We start from the raw sequence: 21,420 nt of genomic DNA, 5'->3' as shown, positions 1-21,420 counted from the left end.
TCTGATCACTGACTACAATATGACGGGCAATATTTCTTCAACACGATCTTAATTATTCTGATCAGACTTATGTGTACACATGCCCCAAAACATCCATCAATATAGAGCTTTACTGACAAAGTGGTTCTGGGAAGAATGTTTCCCAGACTATATTTCAATAAGGCAAGATCCTTTGGAAGTAAAGAGCAACATTTTGTCACAAGATGGTCAATGTTATGCACTTATCCTGTCAATGTTCTGCTGGGAAACTTTTGGACCTGGCATTCATTGGTGTGGATGTTACTTAGACATGTTGCACCCACCTCGACCAGACTCAGGCACCCCATACCCCATAGCAATGACACTCCTTGATGGCAGGATTGAAGGACTCTGGTGGTGGAGCTGGTTCACTGATGAAGGTTTCGGTTGAGGCAGAGTGACCAGCTTGGAGAATATGGGGGAAGCAGGATTGATGTGAAGTGAATGGAGCAGCAGAAATTGCCCAAACTGTCCATGGAAAGATGGAGACGGACATACGGCTGTGAACACTTTTTTCCTTACTGAACTTTGGCCTGAGCTTTATTGTCACAATACTGGACTCCATCAGTGGAAGATGACCAAGACAGAACCATTGTTACAGCTCCTCAGATGGTAAAGTTATAAGGAGACGCAAACACGACAATCAAAAGAAGATGGAGTCAGAGTTGGTAGTTTCAACACAGGAACACAAGTGTGGGGCACGGTGGTTGTGCCAAATAAACTGAAAAACATACAAGAAAACTGGACCTAATCTGATGCTGGACTCGACACGCAAACAAAAACCTGACTCTCTTATTTATAAAAATGGATCTTAACTAAAAATAAATACAAAGGTACCGCCAACCCTAAAACCTGATGTTTTTAAACAGAGAATGGGGGAAAAAAATGTTGCTGGATCAGTCTGTTGGAGAATGAGCTCTGCTGTCCCTCTATAGTTTGGTATAGTGCATGAAATGGATTGTCCATGATGGAGAGCGGTTTGTCCGGTGTCCTCCTGTCCTTCACTGAGACAAATGTCTCCAACTCATTGCCAATAACAACAACATGTCCAGCCTTTCAGATCAATATGTCAAACCCGCTAATGTCCTTTTTGCTGGTGCTGCTCCCCCAACAAACCACAGCAAAGTACAGACTGGTAGAAAGCCTCCAGAAGGAGTTGTCTCTCCAGTCCAGTCTGTTGTTCATGTGGATTCCCAGGTACTTATAGTTGTCCACTATAAGGGCTCTGCTGGTGTCCTCTTCCTCATGAAGTCAATTACCAGCTCCTTGGTCTTGTCCACATTCAGAAGTGGGTGGTTTGCAAAAGACGAGCAAAATCTACAAAAGCTACAACCATGTTGTCAACATCACCACCCACTAGGCTTCGATTGGTTGTTTTTTTCATCTCCATGTCTCTGTCCTGCCTGGAAACACGTCACCTGATGTTTACACCAATGTGGGCCAAACATGCTCGGGCTTAATGGATTTATTCCAGCCGGAGAGAAACCAGCAGATTGATAATCTGATCTCCTAATGACCACGTAAACTCTCAAAGGTTTACACCACCCCTTTCAGTCTAATAGAACAACGGACCTCAATCAGAAGGAATTTACTGACTGGTGGTTACTTAAGGTGTTCTTGTTCTGATTATTTAAGGAATATTAGTGTCCAAGTTAGAAACACAAGTTGGAAAACACAACTGCGTATACCTAGGATTTTACCATTACATGAACATAGTTGTGAATCGAGCTGTGTCCTGGGCATTTCTGGTTGTAGCTTTTGTAGATTTTGCTCCTTCACTCTTTGTCTTACAGCATATTAAAGCAAGTCTTCTTCAGTTGAGACATTCAACAGACCCACATATTTCATTGATAAAAATGTTTGTTTTTAAAAGATCGCCTGAGGTTGTTTTTGTTCTGGTTTGGTTGAGGGGATGAAACGAGGCAAGACAGAAAGAAAGAAAGAAAAGAAAGAAGTGTCCTGATTGCTGTGATTACGTGGACAGTGTGTTGGACTGCAACCAGGATGAGCTGTGATAACTGGGGTTGGCTGTGGCTCAGTAGATAGAACAGGTTGTCCACTAACTAGAGGGTTAGAGAAGTGTCCTTGAGCAAGAAACCAAAAATTGCTCCCGGTGCCTGGAAGTAGATGTGTCATTTTGACTGTGAATAAGTCACTATATACACAGGCATAACATTATGACCACCTTCCTAGTATTGTCTAGGTCTCCCTTGTGACTCCAAAACAGTTGTGACTCATCAGAGAATGGACATGGGCCTTCTGAGGGTGTCCTGTGGTGTCTGGCAACACAATGTTGTTAGTGGGGGGCTTTGAGGGGTGGGGGGCTCTGTGGATCATCCCACAGATACTTGATCAGTTTGGGATCTAGTGAATTTGGAGGCCAGGTCAACACCTTCTGCTGTTCTTCACCGTTTTTGTGTGTGCCTGCGTCCGGCTGCACCCTGCTGGGGTTTGGCTGCTGCCATCAAGGTGTGTCTTTGCTATGGGGTGGGGGGTGCCTGGTCTGGTCTGGTCTAGATGGGTGCTACATGTCTAAGTAACATCCACACCAACGAATGCCAGGTCCAAAAGTTTCCCAGCAGAACACTGAATTGTACTGTACGTCCAAGCACAGCTCCAACACCATCATCAAATTTGCTGATGACATCACCATCATTGGCTGCATCACAGGCGGTGATGAGTCATCCTACAGAGAGGAGGTTAGAGATGTGTCATCATGGTGCACAGCCAGTAACCTCCTATTCAAAGTCAGCAAGATTAAGGAGATGATCATGGACTACAAGAGGCTTCAGGGAGGTGCCTGGTCTGGCCTAGGGGGGTGCTACATGTCTAAGTAACATCTACATGACACAAGACCATTTGCCATAATTCAATCAGGACTTACTCCCTTTGAAGGACACACGTTTAGTATCGCATTGATTGTATTCTGATGCTGGGTTGATGATCAGGTCAGCGTCTGTGCAACATTTGCAGTAAAAATCAAGCCTCCATTAGAATCAGCTGGTAAGAGAAATGTGAAATGTGCTTTTTTTTTTTTTTAATCCAATTACTAGAAGCTCTAAATAATCAGTCACTATGTACAAGCTCTTTCTGGACGAGGAAGGTCTCTCTCAGCTCGGATGCCGGAGAAACCCTTGAGTCAACATGGAAATCGTCTTGATGGGAATTGTGTTTTGATGAATTCAGCGTATTAAAAAGAAAAAACAGCGAGTCAGCACTCCTCCATGGGAAATCCACCGCCGGCTCGTTCACACCTTCATTCGAGATGAAATGTGGAGACCTGCAAAACACATTACGGCTGACTGATGTAATCAAGCTCGCACATGATTACTCCGCGGGCGCGGCTTTCCAACGCGAGGATTGCAATCGTGGCAGCGTGCTCCTTGTTGTATTACAGCGTCATTACTGACACAAAGAGCTTATTGCTTAGCGAAATAACAGGCATCCCGGTTGACAGGAATAACATATGCCGTGTTTTCTTAAGGGCCACGTCCTATAATGTAACACACAATGTTCGCACTTAGGATATATGCTGCAATTAATCCTTAAACACATCATAAGCTGCTCAGTGAAGTCCAGCAGCCATCTGGATAATATCCAAAAACAGCGAAAAGGGGAACACTCTCCCGCCCCCGCCTCCGCCTCCGCCGCCGCTACCACCCTGCCCCCAAGAAAATCAGGAAGACAGATTCATGTCAGTCCTCGTGAGTGTTTTACATCCTAGCACGCTGCAGAACAATGAGGCCTTTGAGTACACAAGCTCACCTATGGAGAGGAGGCGATGTTGCCTCCGCCTGGTATCTTTCATTCCCGAGGTTTATTTGAATTCATCTCCTATTTACTCGCCCCGCCGTGCTCTTGTGTTATTATTATTATTATCTCAGCATCGGAGCAGGACAGGCGTCTCGAAGAGGCTCCGGTCAACTGAGCTCTCTCCGAAAGTAATCCGCCCAAATTCAGACTGTCACTCTTCGCCGGGTTCACGGCTCCCTGCGTTTTCTCTCGCGGCCTTTTCTCTTCTCCCCTCGATGATGGAGAAGATAAGCATGTTGCACGCCGAATTACTGAGCTATGACAAAAAAAAAAGAGAGAGAGAGGAGGGAGGGGGGGCGTTCTGCTCAATAAGCCAGATGTAAATAATTGTTGAAAGCAATATAGGGCCCTGCGTCGCGGAGTCCGCTCCGTGTTTGGTTTGGCTGCGAGCAAAGGTGGCTCGGTTTCATTCGGGTCCTGAAATGCCTTTTTAAATGTTTGGTTCAGACTCCAGTATTATTCAAAGACAACACAGAGCGAGGCCTAAGTACTGAATAATAAGTTACCACCCACCAAATGATTTTGCGAAGGACGGAATATGAGCTTTAAGAGCTGTGTCTGTTTAAATGAGCTGCAGGAAAGAAAGAAAGAAAGAAAGAAAGAAAGAAAGAAAGAAAGAAAGAAAGCACTTCTTAAATAAATACTTTTTTTATTCTGTTATTGGCTTTTTACAGGTACAAAGCATACAGCATGTTATAGTTTTATCAAAAGTGGAAAATACTGATGTTACATATGTAACAAATGTAAAAAATAAGTCTTCAATCTTACTTTCCCCGAAAGTAAGGACATACATTTCAGCATATGAAAATATCCATAAAAACACAGCTTAAGTAATTTAAGTTAATAAACAGTACAAAAATGTAGAAACCATACATGTCAAAATAATGAACAAGGACACCAACAACGTGATGAAAATGACTCCACGATTACCCGTGGATTAAAAAAATGTACACAAGTTCATAGTGTTTTAGTTGGGGTGGGGCGGCAAGAGGGGGAGGGTCATGTTTACAGGATCATCATCGTCAGCGTTGCCCGAGAAAACACTTGGCTGGTCAGAGAATGCGAACGAACCTTCCTCCTCCTGAACTTAGGCCAGAAAAACAGAAGAGGAGACGCTCTCTCCCGTACTGAAATCCTCAAATGTCTGTAAGGCAGGGGGACTCGATTAAATCTTCACTCTTGGAGAGTTTAGCCAGTCTTCTGTGAGAAAACACGCCGGGACGAAGGCAGTCGGACAGACGGGTCGGGGGAGGGGTGTGGGAGGGGGATCATAACACTGCAATACCGTGCGAGCAAAACGGTGCACTCACTTTCACACCGAGGGCCGTGTCCTGTCACCTACAGGTGCAGTCAGATCAAACACACATGCTTCCTTTCAAGTAAAATAAAATTTGACCCCTTAAAAAAATTTCTCTTCCTGCGAGCGTTATCTGCACTTATCTCTCAGCTGTGAATGTGACAGAAGTTTTTTTTACTGGCAATACTGGTAATAAAGAGCAGAAATGTTTGATCAAGATAACGTGAAAACGGAGCCTCGCAGTCGCTAAATTGAATTCAGACGCGGATTTCTGCTTTCGAGCCTCTCGGTGTCAGCGGATACGCCGTAATGAGGCCTCGGAGAGACGAGTGCACGATTTGTACAGGTCGAACCCAGAAGAGGCTGGTAAACTATTCCAAGGTGGGAAATGACAAAATCTGTCACGTTTTCAGGTGTTTCTGCCTTACTGCATTGAAAGTCGTCTTTTTTATTTTGAGTAATGTAAAAACAAAAACATGAAGTCCAATGTTCTCTCAAAATATACAGTCTTTTTTCTTTTTTTTTAAACGGAGAACGTCACCATATTCTACAACACAGTAATAAATAGTCTCATACATATTGCTCAGCTTCTCCTTCATTTAGGATAGTCACCGAGCCATCCCCACTGTTCATTTCAATGTCTTTTGCTGCCGCGTTCTCGGGAAGCAAGGCTAAGTCCTTGAACACGTCTACATAATGTCCAAAGCCGGGGCCCCAGTTCAACAGATTGTCCCAGTTGAAGCCCCCGGCTTGCTGGCCCAGTTTGTGGGGCAGGGTGTAGTGCTGGTCAGTAGGGGGCATCTGGGAAACGCCAGGCCCTCCTTCTGCCCTCCGGCTCGAGTACCGCCTCTGCTTGAGCCTCCCGCCGTAGTCCTCGTCGTCGGCGTCGGACTCGTTGACTTGCGAGAGCTTGGGAACCCGGGAGCTGTAAGACACAGGCTTTTCCCGGTCGTACTCCATCTCCGAGCAGGTGAAGGAGTCGTGAGAGTCACTTTCTGAAGAGGACTCTGGGGCAGGGATGCCATCAGCGGGGTTGCGGACCCTCGACAGCGGCCTGCGGCAGTCCTCCTCTGAGCTGGAGCGCCCGTGATCGGCACTGCAGATGCTGGGGTTGCGTGGGCGCGGCGTGTTGAGCCGCTCCACCTCCTCGATGGACAGCCCCACGGGAGGCCCCGTCTCCAGGGGGATCTGCTCGATCGGCTGCTTCAGCCGACTGCCCGGCCTGGAGGTGTGGCCGTGGCCGGCCATGGTCTGTGGACTCTTGCTGCGCCTCCCCAGCCGGGTGGCGTAGTTGAACATGGGTGGTGGTTGGCACATGTCGTTGTGCAGGTCGAGGGGGCTGCCCTCACGACGAGCCAGGTTGAGTTCTCTGGTTGGAGTGTTTCGGTAAAAAGAGGAGGGCTTGGTGAACGGTGCTGGGGAGTGCCTGGAGAGAGGATTTGGGGTGGGGCAAGCTGAGTGGGAGTGGCTGAGCGGAGTGGACCTCAGTGCTTGGGTGTACTGAGGCTGGTAGGTGTAGCTCGTTGCTCCGAGGGGTAAGGGGGACTGTCTGGCGAAGCCCAGTGGGCTGTGTCTCTGGATGGAAAACTTAGGTGTGTGACTGCGGAACTGCTTGTAGTGTTGGATGATGTCAGCATCTGAAGGGGCAATACTGCTGGCATTGTCTATATCATAATGTTCAATATCTGCCTCTGGGCCATTACAGGGGGCACAGGGGGCACTGGGGACGGTCTCATTGTTGTGGGGAATGTCTGTTTCGTCGTAGATCAGATAAGGGTTCTCCCTCTCAATGATGTCCGGCTTGGGGTTCCCTTCTGGTTGTTTCCGTACCGTCATGTCATCCCCATATGGCGGGATATTATCCGGGTCATCAAACGCCACATTCTCGCTGCCCTTCTTCTTTTTCTTCTTCTTCTTCTCCTTGGGTTTCTTCTCCTTGGGCTCCTTTGGCACTTTGGTCTTGTTGCGATCCTTGCAGTGGTTGCACAGGATCAGGCTGAGCACCACCAAGGCGAGGACGGTGGCACAGCTGCCGACAATAGCCGGCACCGCCCAGATGGGGAGGACCATCGTCTCCGCTGTGGGGCTGGGGCTGCAGATAAATCCACCGTTATTGGCCGTGTTGCAGACGGTACCCTGAGGGCATTGGACACCCAGGCAGGCCACCAAGGTCTCACAAGTCTTGCCTGTGTAGAACTCGGAGCAGACGCAAGTGAAACCCGAGCGGGGGTCCGGCACGCAGCTGCCTTGGTTCTGGCAGGGGTTAGAAGCACAGTCGCCAGGAGGGACACACTGGTATGTGTACCACTGGTTGACGCACATCAGGCCGTCCCAGCATGGGCTGCTCTCGCACAAGTTGGGTCCCCTGCAGCCGATCTTGACGGACGAGCTGGTCTTAGCTAGGGCGACGAGGCTGTGATCCCCAGTAAACGGCAGGTTCTCCCCGTTGTACTTCACGTACGCCAAGCAGCCGTCAAAACCTGCAAACAGAGCGAGAGAAGTGGTTCAGATAACGAGAAACAGCCAACAGCAGCTAACAAGGACATAACAGCGGCCTGGAGGGGAATCATTTCCGATTGCCACCAGACTGATGGTTTTTCAGAACGTCTCTCTCGACACTGGATCGCTTCCTCGTAAATAGCAGGAACTGGGAGCTATAATCAGAGCTAAAGGAATTTTGTTTAGATGGTTAATTGGTTCAAGCTTACAGAAAAAAAAAATGAAATCCTCATTGAAAGCTCCTCCCCCTCCTCAAAAAGAATCAAATCAATCACCGGCCAGTTTGAGAAATATGAAATATTTTCTAACAGAGAATCCCTCGTCAGAGCCATTATAGCTTCAAGACATGCATCTGTGTTGGATGAACGTCTCTGTATCTAATTCAATCTTTTGCTTTGTGTATTGCCTAACAGAACTGCCTCACCGATGTAAATAGGTTTTTATTGAATTTATCCCCAGTGCAGATTAAATCCATTCGTGTCTTTTCATTAGCTCTTGAAAAGTGAGTACACAACAGAACACGAATGTGCGCACACACACACATTGAGAGAGAGAGAGAAAGAGCGAGGTAAGGGCTGGTTAACAGGCAGCCTGCCACGGACCTGCGTGCTGAGAATATGTTTGTTTTGAAATATGCCCCAGTCTCTGTGTAAAAGAGGTCAACAAATCATTCAAATTGCTCATTTTTACCATATTAGTCCATAGCATTAGGTTAGTTTTTCCCTCCCCTGATATTCAGAAATTTACTGTGTTGCATTACCTCCTTCTGGAAACCCTCTCCTTCACCTTTTACAAACTGTTCTCAACTCATGCTCGGAGATATCTGATCCCAGAATGAAAGACTAAGAGAGTCGATGGGTGCAAGAGGAAAAAAAAAGTCAAAAAAAGTCTTCTTCCAAGACAAAGTCAAATTACATAAATATTAGTTATTTTGTCCATAAATGATACCCTGATAAAGAAACATTTATTCTACTACTGTAAATTCGTAACAGGTAAATCTCAGCGGTGTCAAATAGACGCAGATTTCAGGCCAGCTCCTCTGAGTCTCGTTGGACGGCCACCAAATATGGTCAGACTATTAATTCATTTGGGGAAAACGTATTTGAAAAAGAGAAAGAAATGACGTCCGTGCTGGACTTGCAGATCGCGAGCTCACGAGCGCTGCCTCTCGTGCATGTGCTCCGTCTGCGAACGTACTCAGGAGAGGTTTCCGTAATCTGTAAATTACTAATGCAGCAGTGTATTTACAGAGGGCGAAGGGGAGGTTACTTTCTTGGTCAAACCACAGTTTTTCACAGGCAATAAGTGCAAATGTACATTCACACACACAAATGTAAATATAGAGCGCTCTCAACAAGGGCTCGACCGTGAGTTTGAGATCTTCTGGCTGTAAATATGACACGTTTTATGTCATAACAATATAAAAAATGAGAGTTTTCTTTAGAAATTATTTCTTAAAAGGGTAAAAAAAAAGCCTCCTGAGATAATATTTAGATCATCACGACACTAAAACTGTCTCAGGAACCTCATAATAATCAAATTATTTATGGTGGGCTTGCAGATAGCATATATCTTGTGCACATTATGCTTCGATACAGAGTATGCAGTATTTGTGCTAACGTTCCTTTTAAGGAGACGCTATTTTCAGAATTTAAAAGAAGATGCATTTGCAATTTCCAAACATGAAGATGGAACTACTCCACTTTTTCACTTTTCCCCGCTCAGGGATCAAACTAGCGAGCTTCCAGTCCAGAAACTTATTTGGGGGAATGAATTGATCGGAAATGAGGCTCACCTGCTCCGGTTTTCTGCTGTGCTGGTCCGGGCGGGATCCCTCCGAGGGAAAAGGTTAAAACGCCGAGCCCTCCAAAGTCCTGGGTGGCGTGCTGGATGACCCTGTGGTAGTCGTTGTCCACGTGGAGCACGGTGGTCGAGCCGTTCTTGACCAGGTGGAGGGTGTGCCACTGGCCGTCCGAGAGCACGGCGTCCGACACGGTGCGCTCCACCTTCCCCCCGACGCCGGCGTCCGAGATGTACTGGATGTTGCCGTTCCTCAGCTGAAGGGAGAGGGAACAGGGGTAGACGTTGAGTGTCGCAGCCATGTTGTATCACAGATTAGAGGCGAGGCGCTCGATGAACCGCTCGTAATTCTTAATTTGAGGCGAATGATGTTCTCTGCGGTGAGTCTAACGCAAACGAGGGTTAAAACTGCAGCTTTTTACATTGAGCAATCGTGTCGGCATCAACCGTGACCAATGAGACGATGTCTCCGCCACAGAACTGCCACCACAGTGCCTTCAGACTCTGCTGTTGAGGTCAGAGACTAAAAAACAAAAACGCGGCTTCATGCTTGTAAATCCTACTCCCACTGGGATACGCCGCACTTAATCATGTTCGCACGACTCATGTGTGTGTGTTTAGCTAATGTCGCTGAGCCGCACGATGATCAACAACAAATTTTTTTGGGAGGGGAGGAATATGTTCATTCTCGTGCCCGCCGGAGATGGACCTTTATAGGACAGAGTGCATCCTTAAAGGAAATCAATCAAGCTCACGTTGGCGTGGACGACAAATTTGTGGCTTACGCCGCGTATGGTAATCTCATGCGTTCTCTCGACTCCGATGGAAAAGTAATCCCGTTCTCGACTCCAAAAATCAGCAATGATAAGTAGCTTCCGGAAGAGCTGATTTAAAATGGGAGAAGCGGAAACTCAGCCTTGCCAAAGAATACTGAGTGGTCTGAAGCTGGAAAACCAATCACGGCCTTTATCTATTAAACATCTTTTTTTTTTTTTTATATATCTCAGTTTATGTAGTTCTTTCTCTCAACATATGTAAAGACACTGTATGTATTCCCTCATCGCTCTTTTTCTTTCCTTTTCTTCCTTTTTTTTTTTCAGGTTTCATAAAACTTATAATACTTTCTTCTGGACTCCTTAGAAAGCCGTGATGGTGATTTGATGAGCACCAGGAGCTGCTCGGAGCCGGAAAACAAAAGTCGTAAGAGAGAGAGAGAGAGAGAGGCCCGACGCTGAAGCGGGAAGGGGTTGATGGTGCTGAGAGTGCAGGGTGTCTGAAAGGAAAATTGAAGAGGATGAATGAGTGTTCGGGCCTCTTTGGGCAGCTGCCCAGGATCAGTCAGAAGGGGGGTGGGTGGTTGGGGGGGTTGAACAGGATGAGAGGAGAGAAAAGAGGAATGGGTCTAAAGGGAGGCGTCTCAGAAAGGCCAATGTAGTTTTTCTATAGTTTATACTAGGAGAGAGTGTGGGCTGATGACTGGAGGCTAAAAAAATGTACAGATACATGTAGACATGTTTGGGATACACGTGTTCAGGGTATCTTAACAGTGGCTATATGGACGATACTTCTTCAGTCTGATAATTCATGTCATAATTGGGAAAATGGTTTGTGAACAGATGAGACCAAAGTAGAACGGTTTGGTTTAAATGAGAGGTGTCATGTTTGGAGATGAATACAACCCATATGGGGGTGGTAATGTCCTTTTTTGGGCCTGTTTTAGTGCATCTGGGACCATAAATTAATGATGGACCAATGAATTATATCATTGAACTCTAAAAGAAAATGTCAGGACATTTGTCCATGAGCTGAATCTGAAGAGAAACTGGGTCATGGAGCGAGACAACGAGCCCAAGAACACAAGCTGTTCTAAGAAAGAACGGTTAAAGAAGAACAAGGTGAATGTTTGGGAGCGGCCAAGTCAAAGTCCTGACCTTAAACCTATAAAAATGTTGTGGATGGACCTCAAGCAAGGAGTTCACGTGAGGAAACCCACAAACATCTCAGAACTAAAAACAGTTCTGTAATGAGGAACGGGCTGATGGCAGATCAGCAGTTACCGGAAATGTTTAGTCGCAGTTGCGGTTACTGCAGCACATGGAGGTCACGGCAGATAACAAGGGTTCACGTACTTTTGCATTTACAGATATGAACAGATGATGAATTTTCTTGAGTAAATGAATGTGCAAGTATAATATTTGTCTGCTTTCAGGACTTTTGTGACAATCCGCTGCTGTTTTGAGATTTTTTTTTAATGCAGAAATGTAGAAAATCTATCTTTTTTTTTTTACAACTTCCTGTTGAGGGTGGCTGCTCGGATCTGGGGAGGGGCTTGTTTTCCCTAATTGCTGACACCTGTGACTGCCCACCTATAAATACTGGGGCAGGCAGTCTCAGTCGCTCTCTCCTTTCTGGGTTGTGGTTTGAAGGAACATATCGGCTTGCATGTTCTCAATCTTTGCGCGGTGTTATTCAGATTACGTTTAATCAATACATTTGAGTTTTACTTTGAAGAAATGTGTGTGGTCTCCACATTTTGTCCCTCCTCTGAGCCAGGTTGTGACAATGCCCAAAAAACATCACTGTAGAAGTTTTTTCACAGAGTGATTCTGTCAGCTGTGAAGTGTCAAATCTGCTGCGTATATACCAGAAGTAAAATATTAGTTTTTCATTGACAGCACTGAAATCATTCAGCAGAAGATGACCGAGACGAAGGCACATTTTCAGTGTTGCCGTCCACATGGATTCCAGCTTTGTTCATCTTCTCAAACTTCCCGATTAAAAGATTTCTTCTGATCAGGGGTTGTTTTCACTCTGATTATGATTGGGGGTAATAATGCTGCCACTGTCTTTGTGGCCTAAGCACAATTTGCGACTACAAATGGCGATGCAACATCTGTCAGACATATAGGGAGTCTGCAGCACCGTCTCCTCAAATGAACTCAAACGAGACAAAGCTGGTGTGTGTGTGGTTCTTAATCAAGCGCTAAGACGGTCCGATGCTATTTTCTAAACGCTAACTCTGGTGGCCTTTAGGGAAACGCAAATTAAATAAATCGGTCCCCCCGGGTTAAAGCCGAAGTCCCGCGTCACAATATCTCAAATTCCGATTAAATCAACAGACAGTTCAGATCGCATTATGTGCAGCGGGCTGATCCTCCGCTGGACCTCACTGACGGATGTGGTTTACAGGAGATTTGTGATGCAAATGCGATGCCTGTATATAAATCAGTGTTCCATTAATTCTCAAATAGAAGCCACGATCTTTATTCACCGCAGCTAAACGGATCCAGGCCATTATTTCTTAGAGACAGGGCTTTCTTTCTACCTCCCTCTCCCCTGTTTTTTATTTCATTGTTTATTACTAAGAAGCCTCCAGCTTTACTGGTCCCATTTGCTCCTTATTTAGTGTTCACAAATGCAACTTAATACTTCCTGCACTGAACATTTCAGATGGATCAAAAGCTTGAGCTGGAAGGCTTTTATTGTGAAATATCAGCAAAAAACAGTTAATTATGATTTTTTTTTTTGTTAAATAAAGACTTTAAAAATATAAATGATCCTATTGCATGTACAATTGTTTTCGTTATGAGCTTCACTTCAGTGTCTCTCACCTTGATGGTGGTGTAGTTGCTGCTCTCCTGCACGTGCAGCAGAGTGCCGCTCTTGCTGCGCGTCCTGAACTTGACCTCCAGGCTGCTGGGAGCGACGGGGTCGGAGGTCGCGCCCTGCAGAGAGCGCCTCAGCAGGACGTCGCGCTTGGGGCCCTGCTTCAGGGAGTAGTCCAGGCGTCCGGTGCCGTCCATGGACAGGGCAGTGTCTGCAGTCATGTCTGAGAGGGAAGCACGGAGAATGTCCGGATTTGAGTCTGACTTCACGCTGCAAGTTTTACAGGCGGCTTCTATTTCCGCTGCTTTCCTGGCCGAGAGTCGGGTTCAAAATGATTTTCCTAATCCGACTGCCATGAACGCAGGCGAGTCCTTAAGTTCTCACCAGAGGTTCCAAATATCTTCCCCTATCTGAGGGATGTAGGTCAAGGAAGAAAAAGTGATCTAAATACCTGACGTGCAACTGAAGATATATCAGCTATGTAAACTTGAGACTAATTATATGATATGACAAAGCGTTTTAAAGCTGCAAGTATTACTTACAAAGTCTGCTACTAATAAATGGACAGCACACCAGTAGATTATTAGTAAGAGATAGCTGTCTTTATCTGTATGCCTTTAATGTCGTCTCTTTTCCCCTTAAAGATTAATCTATATAAACCTAATATAAAGCCATACTTGCTGATATATGGTGAGCATATCAGTGGATTATAAAAAAAAAGTTAATAAAAGTCTAAAACAAGTTTAGATAAGCGAAGAACTCAGCTGAAGTCCATATATCTTTAATGGAGTCTCCCTGGAAGAGTAATATAAATGAATGCAGTCATTTCTACCGAGGGCTTCTTTTTTTTTTTTCATTGTTTGTTTTTCTGCTCATTTAAAATGCCATCGAGATTACAGAACAGAGAAGCACTGAACACAGATACGCAGTCATGAAAAGCATCGTTTCTTTGCATTAAGACAGAGCTGAGCCAGAACCATCAAATTATTCGAACTTTAACTTCATTAAGAGTAGAGACATGCAAATTTTTTTGGCTTAAAAGTGGCCAACAAGAGCAACAGCTGCACCAGAGTCTGCACCGTCCACTTGGATTAGATACTTGGACAGTAGTGGGACGGGAACTGTCTGTGAGCATCTTCCCAGCCGATGAGAATGTTGGAAATTGGATGCACCGATCAGGCATAACATTATGACCACCTTCCTAATATTGTGCAGGTCTCCCTTGTGCCTCCAAAACAGTTGTGACTCATCAGAGAATGGACATGGACCTTCTGAGGGTGTCCTGTGGTGTCTGGCTACAGAATGATGTTGGTGGGGGGCCTTTGAGGGGGAGGGGCCTCTGTGGATCATCCCACAGATACTTGATCAGTTTGGGATCTAGTGAATTTGGAGGCCAGGTCAACACCTTGTGCTGTTCTTCATGTTTTTTTCGAGTTGTTCTTAAAGTGTTTTTGTGGCTGCATCCTGCTGGGGATGGCTGCTGCCATCAAGGAGTGTCATTGCTATGGGGTGGGGGTGTCTGGTCTGGTTTAGGTGGGTGCTACATGTCTAAGTAACATCCACACCAATGAATGCCAGGTCTAAAAGTTCCCCAGCAGAAAACCGAACTGTCACAAGATGGTCAACGTTATTTACTTCTCCTGTCAATGGTCATAATGTTATGGCTGATTGGTGTACCTCATCAATCATCAATGTGAGGAGTCACCAAGCTTTTCTATGCCGCGAAATTGTGTGTAAATTACACTGCTGTATTTTGTTTATTACTCAGAGACTAATAATGGATCAAGGTTCTTTCATGTCATTCACTCCAGGTATTGTGTTCCCGTGTTTCTTTTTCCAGAACACGATGCACGCTCCATTTGTATTACAAGAAAATGACTCCCCCCCCCCTCGCCATAAAGCAAACCAGCTGATTTCCCGCAAAATCGAACCTGATGGCAAACAGAAAAGTTCCCACTTCCCTCGGTAACGACCTTGTTTGCTGCCAGAACTAATCGGAAAGTCTCGGAATAAATGTGGTGGTGATTACTGGTGTCAATGCTAAACATCGTGTCGCACCTTACACAGTAGCTGGAAGTTTCTCGCGGTTTCCGTGCGCCCCCAAAGGTTCCTCTGTCTTTTTTTAGTCCTCTGATGTCGAAATAAATACACAAGATAAAGCACGGAAGGAGCGCTGTGGCCTATATTAAGCTCCGTGGTGCAGTCTGATGACTCATGAGCCATGAATCATAAATAATCATGATAGAATATTCCTTAGCAAGTGCAACCTCAGCAGAAAAGAGACACTTCAAAGGAATATACTTACACTTTTCACAGAATTTGCCAGTGAAGCCCTCCACGCACTGGCACTGCTGCCAGGACCAGTGGTCCAAACAGGTTCCCCCGTGTCTGCAGGGGCTGGCGGTGCAGGCTCCTTCCAGTCTCGGGCATCTACAGACACAATGATACACAAACTGACAATCAGACAGTCAGCTTGACGAGTCAGCCGCACAGTCGGCAGCCGGGGGGTCCGTTAGAAAAAAGGAAACTCCAAAAACGGGGGCAGATGAGCCGTGATTTCTCTCCCTGTGCACCAATACAAAAAAATCCCATAAAGAACCCCGGAGAATTAGCATATTAAAAGATCTGTCCTCGCCTCACTATTCACCAGCGAGACAGAAAAGGAAAAAAAAAAAATGTCTCTGGAATTCTGCAATTGGTTTCCCCCGTCAAAAAATCTGCCATTTGTATTTTTAAAAAAAAACAAAACATCTTTTTAAAAACTCCCGAGTGAGTTTGGAAGCGTGAACAGATGTCCCACAGCGAGAGTCGAGGAGGTTAGAGAAGACGGACAGATGGGACCAAGAGGGAAGATGATGGAGAGAGGCTAAAAGCGGGAGTTAAAAAAAATAAAAAAGAGGGGGGGAGGGGTCGGGGAAGGGGGGGGGCACGGACCTGTCAAGGATGCCACGCGATGCCAGCGCCTGACTGGGCTCCAGCGGGCGGCCGTTGACGGCGAACTCCATGATGCAGCCGATGAAGTCGTGGGTGGCGACCTGACCGCGCCGATGAAGGACGGGTTCTATTGACCTGACGCCTCCCACCGAGAGCCTGTTGGGCTGCACGTCCAGTATCCTGCAGACACACACACACACGAGGACACATGAACAGGAGGCCGCACAAAGACTGAACCGCGTGCGGACACAAAAGCGCACATGCGCGGGGATCTCACAAACGCATTCGAGCGGCTTTCAGGGGGACGCTGCGGGTCAGCGGGTTTCGCAACGCGGCCCCGGGACCCTTACAAAATAAACCTTTTGAGACCTCCGTGGCCCGTCGTCGTGAGCCAAATCTCTCTCGCACACGGACTCGGACAAAACATGCACGGTCTCAGGTTTTCACCCCACAAGGCCTGGCTCTGAGCTGTCTGGGCGCAGAGGCGACGATCGCCCGGTAATTTAATGAAGGTTTGCGTCACGCGTGGCTCGTTTGTGTAATATCACTGCAAAAATATGCACGAGAGAGAAGAAAGATTTTAAGCAACTTGCATAAATGTATTCCACCGCAAACAATTTGTCTTGGATCTTAACGATGCCGTCTTCAAAGAATCGGGGTAAATTTTCAAGGTTTTGCTAAATGAACATCTGCCTGTGAAGATTCTCACTCGTCCCGGTCGTGGTTTATCCAAAACAAAGCAACAACAAAAGGCATCTGGACCGGGACGAACGGCAGAGCGCTTCCTCCAGAAGACTCATCCGAGCCTTCGGTTCAAAAAGAGGACACCGCCCAGGTTAATCTGCACAGCATCCTCCAGTTACCTCCAGTATCCGGTCATTAGGAGACCCCAGTCATGTGCGTTTCAGATGTGCATCACCGACACATGTTCTAAATAAAAATCTGAAGTCTACTGTACTCAAATGGCCCGGTGCACAGCGATCCAACGGAGCACCTTTGGCACGCGGCGGGACGGGAGATCAGCGTGCAGCCAACAAATCTGCAGCGACTGTATGACGCTATCATGTCAATACGGACTAAACTCTCTGAGTAAGGTTGCCAGCGCTTATCTGCTTGCTCTTATCAAACTTTCTTCTAATCTTTTTGCTTTATTTATTGTAAATCATTTAATTTGGCTGCGTAGTAAAGGTGTTAAGAGGTTAAATTATTCATTAAGCAAAAAGAGAACCTGAGTAAAACTGGCAGACGTGCAACTAGCGGGTCAGAGGTGATATGTAGACGTCGCTATGTTTAATTCATCTCAAGCCAGAAGTGATGGAAGAACCTGGTCATCGTGGGTTTAATTAACCTGATTGTGTTCTGTTGACTCACTGGAGAAAAGGCTTGTTGTCAGTTCAGAGTGCAGCTTCAACAGCTGTTAAAAATTAGGCAAATATGCTCATACCAGACACATAAACCCACTTTCCATTACTTTTCCCAGTCTTGAAACGTTATTCTTGGAGTTTTCCAGGAGTTGGAAGTGAAGCTCTCTCGACAGTGTTGTCATGTTTACAGTTTGGACGGATCATCGAGACAGCTGCTCGGTGCTTCGGGGGGTTTTTTCTTACCAGTCGGTGTGGACTGCCACGTTGCTCACGGCGCAGTAGCCTGGTTCCTGGTCGTCGCCGCACAGGTCAACGGTCAGGGACGCGGCCTAGGTGATGACAAGAGTGACAGCTGTGAGGTCGACTTGAACGATCGTCGTTAAAAATTAGATGTATGAATTAGATTCATACAGCAGAAAATGAATCATAAAGTGGAGCTGCACAGTTAAGTGAGGTACTTTAATACACCAATCAGCCACAACATTAAGACCACTGACAGGAGAAGTGAATAACATTGACCATCTTGTGACAATTCAGTGTTCAGCTGGGAAACTTCTGGACCTGGCATTCATTGGTGTAGATGTTACTTAGACATGTAGCACCCACCTAGACCAGACCAGGTACCCCCCACCCCATAGCAATGACACTCCTTGATGGCAGCAGCCATCCCCAGCAGGATGCAACTCAAAAAAAACATGAAGAACAGCACAAGGTGTTGACCTGGCTTCCAAATTCATTAGATCACTAGATTGAAACAATTTCCTTGAAGGATTAATAAAGTATTCTGATTCTGATTCTGATAGATCCCAAACTGATCAAGTATCTGAGGGATGATCCACAGAGACCCTTCCCCTCAACCCATAGGACCCAAAGGCCCCCCCCCCCACTAACAAAATTCTGTTGCCAGACACCACAGGACACCTTCAGAAGGCCCATGTCCATTCTCTGATGAGTCCCAACTGTTTTGGAGGCACAAGGGAGACCTACACAGTATTAGCAAGGTGGTCATAATGTTATGCCTGATCAGTGTATAGTAGTAGAGTGGGCAAACTTCTGACTTAGTGTAGGTAAAACTCCTTTTTAAAGGTTAAACTACATGCGAAATTCATTATGAAGAAGACAATCAATGATTAAGGGTATCATGTCCTCGTAGCCCGATTTCCGATTAGCACACAGACTAAAAATCTATAATACGAGAGTCAGACATCATGAACTGAACAAATAAACATTTAAGAACAAATAACTCATTTAAGATCATCAAAGGTGCAGTTAAACATGCTGGACTGCACATTTATTTGCTTTCTCGCAGAGTTACATGAGGAGATTGATTATGATCTTTCCGTATGTACGGCACGTCCATTAAACGTATGGGAAGTGTTTAGCTTAGCATAGCATGAAGCTAGCTAAGTTAGCCCTGTGAGAGAAGTTCATTCATTCATCTTCTGTAACTGCTTGTTCCTGTGAATCACCAATGAACCTAACCAGCATGTCTCTGGACGGTGGGAGGAAGCTGGAGAACCTGGAGAGAACCCACGCAGACACAGGGAGAACATGCAAACTCCACACAGAAAAGCCCTTCTTGCTATGAGGCAAAGACAAAGCTCTACTAAAGACAATAACCACGTTTAAGCCAAGTTGTCAGCATGAAGACGTTTTAGGGGGGATCCTCAATAGACTCATGCTCCACTGCACAAAAATAACTTCACTGTTTTGCACATCTTTAGCAATAAAAAATCCGGCTCCAGACTTCTGGTTCCCTCAGCTTAGGGTTACTTCACTCATTTAAATTACAGTATTTCTCTCTGAATATTTGTGCAACTAAGTCTTGTTCAACGGCTGGTGTGAGCTTTGCCTACCACGAGGCACGCAGACAAGCTATCCATCATCATCCCACGGCAGCGTTTTGACGGCAGAGTGGCACAGAAATGCCATCCATTACAGCAAACATTTCCTATTTCCCGTTAATGGCACTAAATCTCTTGCCCAGATGTGGGTCGCTCTCTTCTCGGTCCCTCCTTCCCTCTCCTTCCGCGAGCCCGAGAGGGAGCGACCCCGGCTAGGGAAGAAAAGAAATGGGCTGGGGAGGAAACTGTCCAGAAAAGTGTGTGAAAGTGTTGAAAAACCGGGGCAATCGCGGTCCACCTCTCCTGGAGCTTAAGCAAACACGGACCACACCGGCCCGGATCTCTGACACAAATCATCCAGAGGGGGCACGACCCCGCCAAATGCAAACACTCACGCTTTCTCTTTAGCACAGTTGAGTAAGACGCAGCAACAAGAAAGAGGCAAAGAACAACAGGACTCATTTGTCTCCGACACATTCGTGACTCTCCGATTCGTCTCAACCACATGAACGTCTTCTCCCGTGATCAAAGGCCCTGCAGTCATGCCTTACACGGGCTGCACTCGCTGTCAAGCGTCTCAAATTGTGGAGGAGGAGGAGAAGAAAATGTTTCTCACAAGAAAACCCCCGCTTGGAAATTAGTGCCGAATGTAAGACGAGAAGACGCTCGGCTAACGCTGAAGGAAACGTGAAGAAAGCACCGCTGGAGATCATTGTTTTCTTCCCCGTGACTGATATAATGGAGGGACCCCAGCGTCGCTCTCTGTTGTGGCGCACGGACCAGAGTGGCTGCTGTTGCGCATTTGTTTTCCAGGACGAATAGTTTCGGCTAATCAAAGGCTCGATGATTAGCCGCCGGTGCTAATCAGCAACAGAGAGGCGTACGCTGTCAAAATGAATTTTCATTCATGTTTTTTTTTTGTTTTGTTTTTTTTGCTCTGATTTGAAACAAACTCCCCGGCTTGGTTGTGCCGGGAGTCGCTGTCACATGATGGCACTCGTTTTTATTAATGCGCTATTCAATCCAGATTCTGTGTATCATCCTCCTACTCGCCCCTAGAGGCGACTAGTGATACATGAACCGGTGTTTCTAGAAACATTACGCCTTCGGAAAGAATCGCTCACACCAACAGGTTTGTTTTTAAGCGGCGTGTGCGAGTAACCTAAGAGAACTTGCTGCAACATTTGCCTCCAGTTTCAGCCAAAGAACACTTCACTATTGCTTCCCCGTTTCTTTTTTGTCTGCAGATTTCTGATGAGCTGCTATGTTGCTACCTTTACGTGGCCTCACGTAAAGGTAGGCCACGTAAAGGCCTACTCATCCACAACTGTGCAGAACAGGTGGTGGGACGTAGCAATCATGCTAATATTAGCAGGCTACAAGTATCCTTCATGAAGTTGAAACTAGCTCAATTAGCTAATGCTAATCTACATTATGTCACTTTATTGATCAACTGGGTGATTGTACAGTCACTGTGGCAACAAAGTAATATAGTTTTTTGGATTTAACACTGATGTCTGAAGCAGAAACGAAGCAGAACGGTTGCATGCTAACATTCATTAATTCATTCATTTTCTGTAACCGCTTGTCCTGTGAAGGGTCGTGGGGGCGGCTGGAGGTTACCCCAACTGTCATCGGGCGAGAGGGTGGTGTACACCCTGGACAGGTCTCCAGTCTATCACAGGGCTAACACAGAGAGACAGACAACCATTCACACTCACACCTATGGCCAATTTAGAATCACCAATGAACCTAACCAGCATGTCTTTGGACGGTGGGAGGAAGCTGGAGTAGCCGACCATACTCCGCTTGTATGCTAACATGTCTTGAAAAAAAACCTTTAAAACAACCTTCCCAAAATGTCAGCATAATCAGCATAATGCACTTTTGAGCTGTTGGCAAATAGAAGCTAGTGTGACTCAGACATGCAGTCCCGCTTCACTTTGAGACTAATCTGGACAGTTTCTCGGCATAAATTAAAATTCTCACAGTGATGATGACGACCTCCACTGTAACAGTATAAGTGAACTCTCTGCTCCCTCTGATTACTTGGATCCTTCACAATGTAGCCGTGCATGACCGTGTCTTTGAGATCAGTTCACGGGAACTTGAGAACAGCCTCGACCGTGACCACCGAAACGACCCACGGCACCTTTCTGCAGACGCAGCGATTGGGTTGACTTCACGCCGCCCGTGGGAGCTGGCACTCCAGGCATGACACGCGCACATTTCTCGCTCATTCCTC

At 46.2% G+C, this 21,420-nt stretch overlaps 1 protein-coding gene across 1 annotated transcript in view; it reads right to left on the bottom strand.

Moving 5' to 3' along the window:
* Positions 1-4,496: 4,496 nt before the first annotated feature.
* Positions 4,497-21,420, bottom strand: part of fat4 (FAT atypical cadherin 4) — a 113,377-nt gene continuing 96,453 nt past the window's right edge. The window contains exons 12-17 of the mRNA XM_084549849.1: positions 17,575-17,660; positions 15,968-16,147; positions 15,339-15,463; positions 13,039-13,256; positions 9,423-9,684; positions 4,497-7,608 (exon numbers count right to left, since the gene is read on the bottom strand). Of these exons, the coding sequence (XP_084405975.1) occupies positions 5,699-7,608; positions 9,423-9,684; positions 13,039-13,256; positions 15,339-15,463; positions 15,968-16,147; positions 17,575-17,660 (2,781 nt within the window). The 3' untranslated portion in view covers positions 4,497-5,698. The remainder of the gene's footprint in view (positions 7,609-9,422; positions 9,685-13,038; positions 13,257-15,338; positions 15,464-15,967; positions 16,148-17,574; positions 17,661-21,420) is intronic.

This window comes from Chelon labrosus, assembly GCF_963514085.1.
Source record: "Chelon labrosus genome assembly, chromosome: 8".
NCBI lineage: Eukaryota > Metazoa > Chordata > Actinopteri > Mugiliformes > Mugilidae > Chelon > Chelon labrosus.
Note: the sequence above shows the minus strand (reverse complement) of the source record. Positions and strands in the feature narration are given on the sequence as shown.